Source organism: Lethenteron reissneri, chromosome 1 (assembly GCF_015708825.2).
Source record: "Lethenteron reissneri isolate LAM-NWPU_2019-01 chromosome 1, ASM1570882v1, whole genome shotgun sequence".
Classification (NCBI taxonomy): domain Eukaryota; kingdom Metazoa; phylum Chordata; class Hyperoartia; order Petromyzontiformes; family Petromyzontidae; genus Lethenteron; species Lethenteron reissneri.
Genome location: NC_083779.1, coordinates 5,880,540 through 5,890,789, shown reverse-complemented (window position 1 = coordinate 5,890,789; position 10,250 = coordinate 5,880,540). Strand labels below are relative to the sequence as shown.

Sequence of the window (10,250 nt, the reverse complement as noted above, 5' to 3'; positions counted from 1 at the left end):
TTTGCTTCGTTCTACTACAAAGTTTCAAGTATTTTTTTATAGTTATAAATACTTTTAATATTTTATAATAAGAGAATTTCAATATAATATGCTGAACATCTGCAGTTTTAGTTAGACGTTGAATATTTTCAAGTGAATTTTATGCTAAATTTCAGCTTTCCAACGCCTAATTTTTTATACGTGTTTTCTCCTACAACATCAGAGTGCAGCGCCACATTAAATACGCACTACAATGACAATAGTTTAAAGTGATTTGAAGCATGTTTTCTTTTCAAAATGGAAATATGGTTTGGGGGGGGGGCAGAGCTTTGTGACGTCATGCTTGAGGGGGGTCTGACTTTTTGTGACGCCGTGTGACAAGGGTAAAAAATCGGCCAAAATCGCGTTACGTCATTTATGGACGGCCCTAAATCTCAAACGTTCATCCTACAATGTCACCTTCACAAGGACAGAAACACAAACAAATAGACACCACACCCACCACCCCCGAAAACTCAATTTCCCCGTACAATAATACGAGCTATCACCCGTGCGAGGTTGACGGCAGAGGTCGCAAACGGGTTTTGATTCCTTACCCGTACCCGGCCGCACCTACCCGAAATGAGTGACAAACGGTTACTCTTTTTTCGATTTAAAGCTTTCGTGACTGCAGGGATTCATCTTCTTGGTTCTTTCGGTAAAGTCACGTAGAAGGGAAGTAATAAAATAATAAAAATAAAACATAATAAAATAATTCTCACGACGTTTCGGCTACAACGCAAGCAGCCGTTGTAGACGAAACGTCGTGAGAATTATTTTATGTTTTATTTTTATTATTTTATTACTTCCCTTCTACGTGACTTTACCGAAAGAACCAAGAAAACGGTGACTCACCAGTGACTCACGGCCTACCCGTACCCGGCCGAACCAGGGTACCTGGCCGGGTACGGGTAGCCGGGTATCGGGTAGGGTACGGGTATCGGGTACCCGGTTGCGACCTCTAGTTGACGGCCACGTGTTGGTCCCCACGCGTGTGCACGCTTCTTCTTCCTTCTCCCCCTCCCGGCTTTGATTGGCGCGCGGCGGCGGCGTCTTCCGGGTGCAAGCCACCGCCCCCTTTCAGAATCCATACCACGTGATCGGCCGCGTTGACTCCGCCCCCTTTCCGCCTCGCCCCGCCCACCCTCGGCGGCGCGTGATTCCATTGGCCGAGCGGACGAGCGGCACGCGCGGACCAATGGGCGCGCCGAGTCTTTGGCGCGGGCGCCGTCCAATCAGCGCGGGGATTTCTGGCGGGGGGCCTCGATCAGCTGACGGCTCCGTGACGCCGTTGCCGCGTGGGTTTGGCTGGTGGTGATTTGGGGGGGGTGGGCATTCCGAGTCGCAACCGGTTATTTAACCGGTTAATTAACCGGTTCGTGAGCGCGCAGTTTGCGGGCTGCGAGTCGCGTGAAGAGGGCGGCGCTGGCGAGGGGGCAGAGTTCAATGGTGAGAGAGAGAGAGACACAAAACCGCCACACAACGTGACAGGCACCAGGCCCCCCCCACGCCGCATCATCATCACCACCACCCTCTCTATTGTGTCACTCCACTGCTGGATGAAGAGAGGGCAGTGGTAAGCTCGTGACGCCGCGTGCCGGTTCGGCTGGTGGTGGTCGTTTGAAGCAGGCCGCGGGGGCGTAGTACGGTACAACAATAGATATCACTGCGGATTCATGATTGCGGTTTTTATGTTTTGTGGTCGTGTGTCGTAAACCCTCCTCCACCCTACACGGCCGTCGTCAATCGGGCAGCTGCCATAATTGTGGCAACTTTACTGTCCCATACCACGGAGCCATAACCTCAAGCCGTGACATCCTCATTAACCCTCACTCAGAAACCCACAGCACTAACCGGCTCGTGTGTTCCCAGCACGACTTGTCCTGCCTCATAGACACTTCCTCCACTTCCAGGAGTCGGTGAGCTTCGTTACGGCTCAGCTGTGGCTGCCGTGAGCCCAGGACGGCTGCACCACAGCGCCAGGACGAGAGGACGCCACCACCACCACCACAGCCCCGACACCCTCCTCCCATCCCTCGGTCCACCCAACTCTCTGGCGTCTCTGCACCTCTCCCATCCCTCCACCTCTCTGCCTGGCTTGGCACTGATCTACTGGGCTCTCCGCCCACCTGTCAGCCTACCTGTCTGCCTACCTGTATGCTTACCTGTCCACTCACCTCTCCATCCGCTTCACCACCCACCACTCCATCCATCTCACCTCTCCGCCTCTCCACCTGTCCATCTCACCATTCGTCTCTCCTCACCACCCATCTCCCCGCCTGGTTCTCCTCCCTTGCCAACTTCACCTCTCTGCCAACGCCACCACTTCACCGTTCACCTCTGCATCTTCTTCTCTGCCCATCTATCCACGCAACCTTTCGCCTCACTGCTCACCCCCTACCTGCCCATCCATTCACCCGTCCGCTCACATCACCACCCACCTCTTAATCTGTCACTCCACATACGCATTCGCCTCTCCGCCTCGCCTCCTGCTTCTCCACCACACTACCCCTACCCCCTCCGCAGCCTCTCCACCTCTCCGCTCCTCTCTCCGTCCACCCATCGGCCCGTTGTTCCGCCCGCCCCTCCGCCGGCAGCGGCAGATCGGCGTGGCGGTGATGAGCGAGCAACACGCGCTGCGGCCGCGCCGCATCGACAGCCAGAACGTGGTGCACCGGCTGGACGGGCGGCGGGTGAGCTCGGGCCCGCCGGGCGCCCAGTGGTACGGCGTGCGCCGCCTTCACCAGAACGTGCTGCCCAACTTCACGGTGGTGAACGTGGAGAAGCCGCCGTGCTTCCTGCGCAAGTTCTCCCCCGACGGGCGCTACTTTGTGGCCTTCTCCGCCGACCAGACGTCGCTGGAGATCTACCGCTACCGGGGCTGCCAGGTGACCGAGGCTCGGGCGCGGTGGAGATGTCGGTTTTCCGTGTGTACAGGCGGCTTGTCCGTACGTTCTAGGTCAACCGGCACGTCTCCGTGCTTGGGTAGTCCCCACCTCTTGCAAGACGTCTGGCTGCTGTTGAAGAGTCGCCAAATATACCCTCTAGGCCAGATGTCTTGGAAGAGGGTCTAGTTCTCCCCCCCCATGCGCACACGACCTGACGTTCCACCAACTGGGTGAACCTATATTCTTGGTTCTTTCTAGATTTGAAGTTTTCGTGACTGCAAGGCTCCATATTCTTGGTTCTTTCAGTAAAGTCACGTAGGTAAAGAAAAAAAAAATTAACGAAAATAAATACATTTTAATCACGACGTTTCTTTACCTACTTGACTTTACCGAAAAAACCAAGAATATGGATTCTTGGTTCTTTTGGTAAAGTCACGTCCTGCCTCATTACGTCTATTATTTCCCTTCTACGTGACTTTAACGAAAGAACCAAGAATATGAATCCCTGCGGTCACGAAAGCTTTAAATTGGGTGAACCTATTTACACTACTGGGTGGACAGAGGCACCTCTAGTTTCTAGTGCGTCAACCGTTGCAGCAGCAGTGTCCAACTATTTTACATATCATGTGGGCACTCCTTGTTTTTTGTTTTATTCTGGCCACCTCTTCCTTCTTCCTCCGCGTTTGCCGGGATAATCGAGGATCGAGCGTCATCGACATTTCGCTTGAACGGCTTCTGCGCAACAGGCGGCCGAGGACCTCCTGCAGGACTTTGACGGAGACGTTCTGGTGAACGGCAGCGGCGCCGGCTCTTCCGCCGGCGCCGACGCCGCCGGTTCCCCCGGCGGGCCGGCTCCCGACCCCCGCGCCGCGGCCGTGTGCAGCCGCCTGTTTGAGCGCTTCTTCGAGCTGGCGCACGTGACGGCGGCGGCACCACCGGGCGAGCACCTGAACCGCGAGTGTAGCCTCTTCACCGACGACTGCCGCCACGTGGTGGTGGGCTCGGCGGCATACCACCCCGACGATCAGCAGCCCATGTTCTACGAGGTGAGACGAGGCAGGTCCTGGGTTGGTGAGCGTGGTTGGTGAGCGTGGCGGTGAACGTGGCGGTGAACGTGGCGGTGCGCGAGGTGGTGAACGTGGTGGTCTGCTGAGTCGGGAGTGGTGAGCGTGGTGTTGGGCGTGGTGGTGGTGGTGGTGAGCAGGGTAGTGAGCAGGGTGGTGAGAGGTGGTGGTGAGCGTGGTTGGTGAGCAGGGCGGTGAGCAGGGCGGTGATCAGGGCGGTGAGCGTGGCGGTGAGCGTGGTGGTGAGCGTGGTGGTGAGCGTGGTGGTGAGCGTGGTGGTGAGCGTGGTGGTGAGCGTGGTGGTGAGTGTGGTGGTGAGTGTGGTGGTGGGCTGGGTGGTGAGCGGAGCGGTTATTGTTATCGTTTCTATTTTACTCCCCACCCACTCCCCACGCACGACCCCCCCCCCCCCCACTTTCTCCGCTAGGTTTATCGCAACAACGAGTCGGTGACGCCGAACCCTCGCTCTCCACTCGAGGATTACTCGCTGCACATCGTGGACCTGCACACGGGCCGCCTCTGCGACTCGCGCCACTTCAAGTGCGACAAGATCTTCCTGTCGCACAACCAGGGCCTCTACCTCTACCGCAACATCCTTGCCGTGCTCTCCGTGCAGCAGCAGACCATTCACGTCTTCCAGGTGCCATGCAGCGTTGCCGCCCGCCCGCTCGCTCGCTCACTCGCTCGCTCACTCGTTCCGATGGCTCAGTCGCTCACCTGCTCGCTTACTCGTTCAACTGGTCAACCCCCACTCATCCACTTTCCAGGTCACTCGCTTGCCCATCCACCCACTCGCTCCTTAGATCGATAGCTCGGTTTCTCACCTGCTTGCTCGCTTACTTATTCACCTGGTCAACACCTACTCGTCAACCTGCCTGGTCGCTTGCTCGCCCACTTTGCTTCTTGGATCGATCACTCGTTCACTCACCTGCTCGTTTGCTTACTCGTTCACCTGGTCAACCCCCACTCATCAGCCTGCCTGCTCGCTCACTCGCTCGCTCGCTCACCCACCGAGTTGCTCTTTCTGCCTGTCTGTATCTCTGCTTCTGTCTGTTTTTATCCGTGTGTGTCTTATTTTATCTCTCAACCCTTAACATCGCCTGCACCCCCCCACTGCGAAAACTTGGCAGGAACTTCCTGACAGAGTCCTGGGCAAACACGCGTAAAATTAACAAAAATCTCTGCTTGTCTGCTGTCTGATTCAATGCTTGTTTCTCTATCTCTTCCTTTAGTCTATCTGTATCTCTGATTGTTTATTTATACCTCTGCCCTTCTATCTGTATCGGTACTCACCTATATCTATCTCTGTATAACTTCAGACATCTCCCATCTCTTTTCCGGCCCCTGTGCTCAGGTGACGAGCGAGGGGACGTTCATCGACGTCCGCTCCATCGGCCGCTTCTGCTACGAGGATGACCTCTTGACCCTGGGCGCTGTGTATCCGTGCACCCACCCGGGGGGCAGCGGCAACGCAAACGGCGCAGCCGGTGAGCTCGCGATGACACTACGGCTTATCCTATGATATCATACCCACGATTATCGTGTCTCTCTGGTGGCCTTTCTGTCTGTCTCTCTGTATCTCTGCCTGCCTGTATGCCTCGAGGCCTATCTGTCTATATCAGCGTCTCTGCCGGTCTGTCTTTTCTGCAAAACTACGACACATTGTACGATATAAGATCCACGATAATCGATCGTATCATCTGTTTCTCAAAGCATCATTTGCACCGTGTGTTCCGTCTGTGCTGTTGGTCGACCGTCCTGCCTCGTTACCTCGATTGTCCGTTGTCTGCCCTGTCCTGTCTGTACCGTTCGCCTGGTCTGCGCCATCTCATTCGTTCTGCCTCCTTCGTTTTCCGCCGTCATCCTACGGGTCAACCCACGTGAGCGCGTGATTCTCAAACGGCTTCGTGCAAACCCGATGCTCGCACAACGCACGACCCCACGCGTACGACGCCGCGACGACCCTAAAACCATCGGTCCGATTAAATCCACGCTGGCGCCTGTGCCGTTACCCCCAACCCCCTACCCCCACCCACCGCCGCCCCCTCCCCTTAAGTGGGCGGCCTGCGCGCGTTCTGCGAGCCCACCATCAACTCGCTGAAGCACCGTCTGCTCGTGCACCTGTGGCGGCGCGCCGAGAGGGAGGGCGACGCGACGGCGCGGCGCCGCTTCTTCCAGCGCTTCGACCAGCTGCGCGCCCTGCGCATGTGGAAGATGCAGCTGCTGGACGAGAGCCACCTGCTGGTGAAGTACGCCGGGGAGGACGTCGTCACGCTCAAGGTCACCGACCCCTCGCAGGTGCGGAGGGACGGGTTGGAGCTAGAGGTCGGGTTAGCGCCGGGTGTTGAGAGGTTGTGTGGCCAGGGCTGTGGGTTCGGGATTTGTTGAGGGTTAGGGGTCAGCGTTAAGTGTTAGGGTTAGACATAGAATTTTAGATAAAGATGATGGTAGTGTCAGGGTTAGGGGTAGGCTAACTTTAGGGTTAAGGGTCAGGCCAGTGCGAGTGTTAAGAGGTAGGGTTAGAGCTCGTGTTACGGGTCAGGTTAGTGTGGGGGCTAGTTTAAGGATAAGAGGTCTGGGTATGTGTAGGGGTGGGTCTAGGGTTAACAGTTCTATCTTCTTGGTTCTTTCGGTAAAGTCACGTAGAAGGGAAGTAATAAAATAATAAAAATAAAACATAAAATAATTCTCGTGAGAATTGTTTTATTATGTTTTATTTTTATTTTTATTATTTTATTACTTCCCTTCTACGTGACTTTACCGAAAGAACCAAGAAGATGAATCCCTGCAGTCACGAAAGCTTTAAATCGAAATTTAACAGTTCTAGTTCAGGGAAAGCGGTGTGTTTCAAAGATCGCAGTCTGAGATTATGACCTACGCCCTCTATCCACCCACACTTCGCTTACCACGCCACGCATGGCCCACCGGGATGGGCAACCTAACCTGCCTCTCCCCGTACACTCTCACACGCGCACACGCACACACACGCTCTCGCACTCCACCCTCGCACCGGGGACAGCAGCCGTCGTTCTTCGTGGTGTACAATATGGTGAGCACCGAGGTGCTGGCGGTGTTTGAGAACACATCCGAGGAGCTCCTGGATTTGTTCGAGAACTTCTGCGACCTCTTCCGCAACGCAACTCTGCACAGCGACGCCGCGCAGTTCCCCTGCTCCGCCTCCAGCAACAACCACGCGCGGCAGATCCAGCGCAGGTGCGATGACCCTTTCGCAGCGTTCACTCGCTTCACTCGAGCGTCGGGTGTTGCGTTATCATCAACGATGACCGTGAACAACGAGCGGAGCGCGACGATGACTTGGAATGAATAAAGACGCACACAAAATGATTTAGTAACGCGGTTAGAGAATGCAGTGCACTGAGGAAGACCGACAGAGGTAATTGGCTGTCTTGATTTATCGCGAGTTTTACCGACTGGCCGGCCAATAATATATAATTGATCGGCTGGCCCAATAATATTGGCTTGGGAAAGATTGCATGCCGTTCACGCCAAACTTTTGATAATGAAGACTGTTTGACTCAATGTGTGCCTGCCTTAGTCAGGTAGACTATTAGGTGATGTCACACACTGTTGTAACCCAACTTGAATTCCACAGGTTGTCAGAAACCAGACCCTTAACTAAATTGAAACATGCGAACTAAATAACACTGCACACATGTTGGTTCCTCAATGCAGCGATGTATCCTACAATATAAGGTCCATGATAATCACATTGTCCTGTTTGTAAAATATCGTTAAGTCCTAGGCAGGTGGGTCAGAAGTCTTGGTTTGATTCGAGGTTTCAGCTGCATGAGGTTAAATAAGGTTCTCAAGTTGATGGTCTCAGCCCGGTCACGATGACTGCATGAAAAAAAGTCTTCACTTTCAAATTGGTTTTGCACTTAATTTGGCTGAATTCCAGCTCTGACAAAAAATATATTGGTTTGATTGTCGTGTGACAAACGTTATTTTCATGGGCAGGAGGGATGGGAAAGTGGAAAGTGCCCACCCCCTAGAATGTGGACCAGAGATCCCTTGATAGGATCTCAGAGGTAGCTCTGTGGTATCCGCATCTGCGGGCCATTCTATAACACAAAGGGTTGCTGCTCCTCTGCCAGAGATCCGAATGGATTCTTCATCTTGCGATGGCACCAATCGCACATTTGAGATAGCATTGGAAAACGTGAGGAAACATTAAGTTGATAATTAAACTAGTTTTAACCCATAATTGTGACTGAGGCCAAACCCATGGCAGGGTATTTCAACACAGTGACGTCTAATTCTTATGACCTCCATCTTTTAGAACATCAAGCACTTTATCTATTTTATTCATTTCATCTCCACCATTACATTCATATGTTGTGCCGTTGTCAATTTCGTTTAGATAAGATGAGAAGAACGTTACAGTACAAACCATAACACCACATGAATGCGATTCTGAAACGCTTAAACACTCCCCACAAGTTAATGCACCTTTGAACAAATTCGCCCGCAAGCAATCGCTCCGCACGCTCATTTGCCGAATCTCAATGCCCCTCTCGGGAGGCTCCTGCCTCGACGACCCGGCGATGTCACGCGACCCTCGCGTCTCGTGCGGCAGGTTCAAGCACACGATCATCAACGCCAAGTACGGCGGCAACACGGAGGCGGTGAAGAGGCTGCTGGCTCAACTGCCCATCAGCGCGCAGTCCTACAGCAGCAGCCCGTACCTCGACCTGTCGCTCTTCAGCTACGACGACAAGTGGGTCTCGGTCATGGAGCGGCCCAAGGCCTGCGGAGACCACCCGATACGGTGAGGAGCTTTGTGCCCCCAGGGTCACGCTTCAGTGCCGATCTGCATCCGCGACTTCTAGACGCTGCATCAACTCTGCTGGGTAACGGTGGGAGCCTTACGGGGAAATCCCGCGATGGGCTTTTTATCGTTTTGTCTTTCGTCCCAGGTTTTACGCTCGCGACTCCGGCCTGCTCAAGTTCAAGATTCAGGCGGGGATGCTGGGACGCCCCGTCCCTCCGTCGGCGCGCCGCCTCGTGGCGTTCACCTTCCACCCGTCCGAGCCCTTCGCCATCTCGGTGCAGCGCACCAACGCCGAGTACGTTGTCAACTTCCACATGCGGCACGTGTGCACCAAGGAGCTGGTGGCGGCGGGGGCTGCGCCAGCGCGGCCGGGCACTAGCGCCGGAGCCGGGAGGTAATCAACAATAAAATTGAACAAAAACTGGCAACATTTCAAGGGAAGCTGAAAACGCGAAATTGTTCAACGTTCAAGGATTGGGTTTGATCGTCGCCCAAAAGTGTCTCGCAGAAGCTCAGGAGAAGCGTCGAGCTGCTGGTGGAATTTGTCCATCAGCAAGGTTGGACCTTTATCGGGCAACAATGTCGGAGCAGTTACAAAAAAAACTGATAAAAGCGAATGGAAGAAACTGTGGAAGCGGATGTTGTAAAGTCAATTCCCATTGGAATTGACATCTGGCCGGGCATCAAGTAGGATATGTCACCGCCGTCTCTGGTTCATCGACAAGGCCTCACCCTTATTGTTCCATCACCTGAGGGGGTCGTGACGTATCATGTTCCCGCTACAGAGCGATGGTCTTGGCAGCCGTCACCTACTCTGTACGAATCACAGAGTTACGTACAGTCATCAAAATGGAATCGACGCCGCAGATGCGAGCGGTGTTTTATTTTTTCTAATAAATTTTTATTGGACTCGCAGTGTGAACATGAAAATGGGGCAAGTGCAGGTATTCATTATTTCAAGTTTTATTGGTGTTTTTTCTTTAAAATTTCACGTGGAATAACGTTGTGGGTGTATACAGAGGGTACCATGTGTGTCTTTGGTGGGTGCATTATTGCTTTGTTCCATCAACCGCAAACATTTGTACAAGCAGTGCACCTACGGTGTGGATGTAAAAAATTTACATTTTAAACTCCATTTTTGACGGAATCAAGGTTTCCATTGCCTTAGCGCGATTGCGTGCAGATTTGGGAAAATTTCGTGACACCTGCCACAATGGACTGGAAAACATGGCCTCGGTTTTAGCGAGAACATGGGGAGTTCATGAGTTTTATATCTTTTAGACCACAATTAAGCAGCCTTTCACTTACAAAGTGGAGGGTTATCTGCACAATACAATGCCGTGTACAGCCACTATCATTACAATGGATATTGCCTCTTGCTGACAGCATCGGCGTGCAGCAGCGTATATAACACCCTTTTTATGCAGGGTAGTCAATCTAAGCATTATGCAGGCTCTGCTTGGTTTCTGAGATCTGACGAGATTGGAA

At 53.4% G+C, this 10,250-nt stretch overlaps 1 protein-coding gene across 4 annotated transcripts; it reads left to right on the top strand.

Moving 5' to 3' along the window:
* Window positions 1-1,286: 1,286 nt before the first annotated feature.
* Window positions 1,287-10,127, top strand: DET1 (DET1 partner of COP1 E3 ubiquitin ligase). Of its 4 annotated transcripts, none has more exons than XM_061562356.1 (9): window positions 1,287-1,467; window positions 1,932-2,906; window positions 3,653-3,952; window positions 4,398-4,610; window positions 5,325-5,457; window positions 6,027-6,268; window positions 6,993-7,183; window positions 8,568-8,759; window positions 8,908-10,127. In XM_061562356.1, exons 2-9 carry the CDS (start codon window positions 2,637-2,639, stop codon window positions 9,158-9,160), a joined length of 1,794 nt encoding a protein of 597 aa, XP_061418340.1. In that variant the 5' UTR covers window positions 1,287-1,467; window positions 1,932-2,636; the 3' UTR covers window positions 9,161-10,127. The 4 variants fall into 4 exon arrangements, with proteins under 4 accessions (XP_061418340.1, XP_061418132.1, XP_061418252.1 ...); XM_061562148.1 differs by having other exon boundaries at window positions 6,990-7,183; XM_061562268.1 differs by lacking the exon at window positions 1,287-1,467 and adding an exon at window positions 1,532-1,666 and having other exon boundaries at window positions 6,990-7,183.
* Window positions 10,128-10,250: the final 123 nt, after the last annotated feature.

Excerpts from the sequence above, each read along its gene's own strand:
- DET1 (XM_061562148.1), top strand. The coding sequence starts at position 2,637 with ATGAGCGAGCAACACGCGCTGCGGCCGCGCCGCATCGACAGCCAGAAC. Across the intron at positions 4,611-5,324 it reads AGACCATTCACGTCTTCCAG|GTGACGAGCGAGGGGACGTT; the intron begins GTGCCATGCAGC and ends CCCTGTGCTCAG. Across the intron at positions 5,458-6,026 it reads CAACGCAAACGGCGCAGCCG|TGGGCGGCCTGCGCGCGTTC; the intron begins GTGAGCTCGCGA and ends CCTCCCCTTAAG.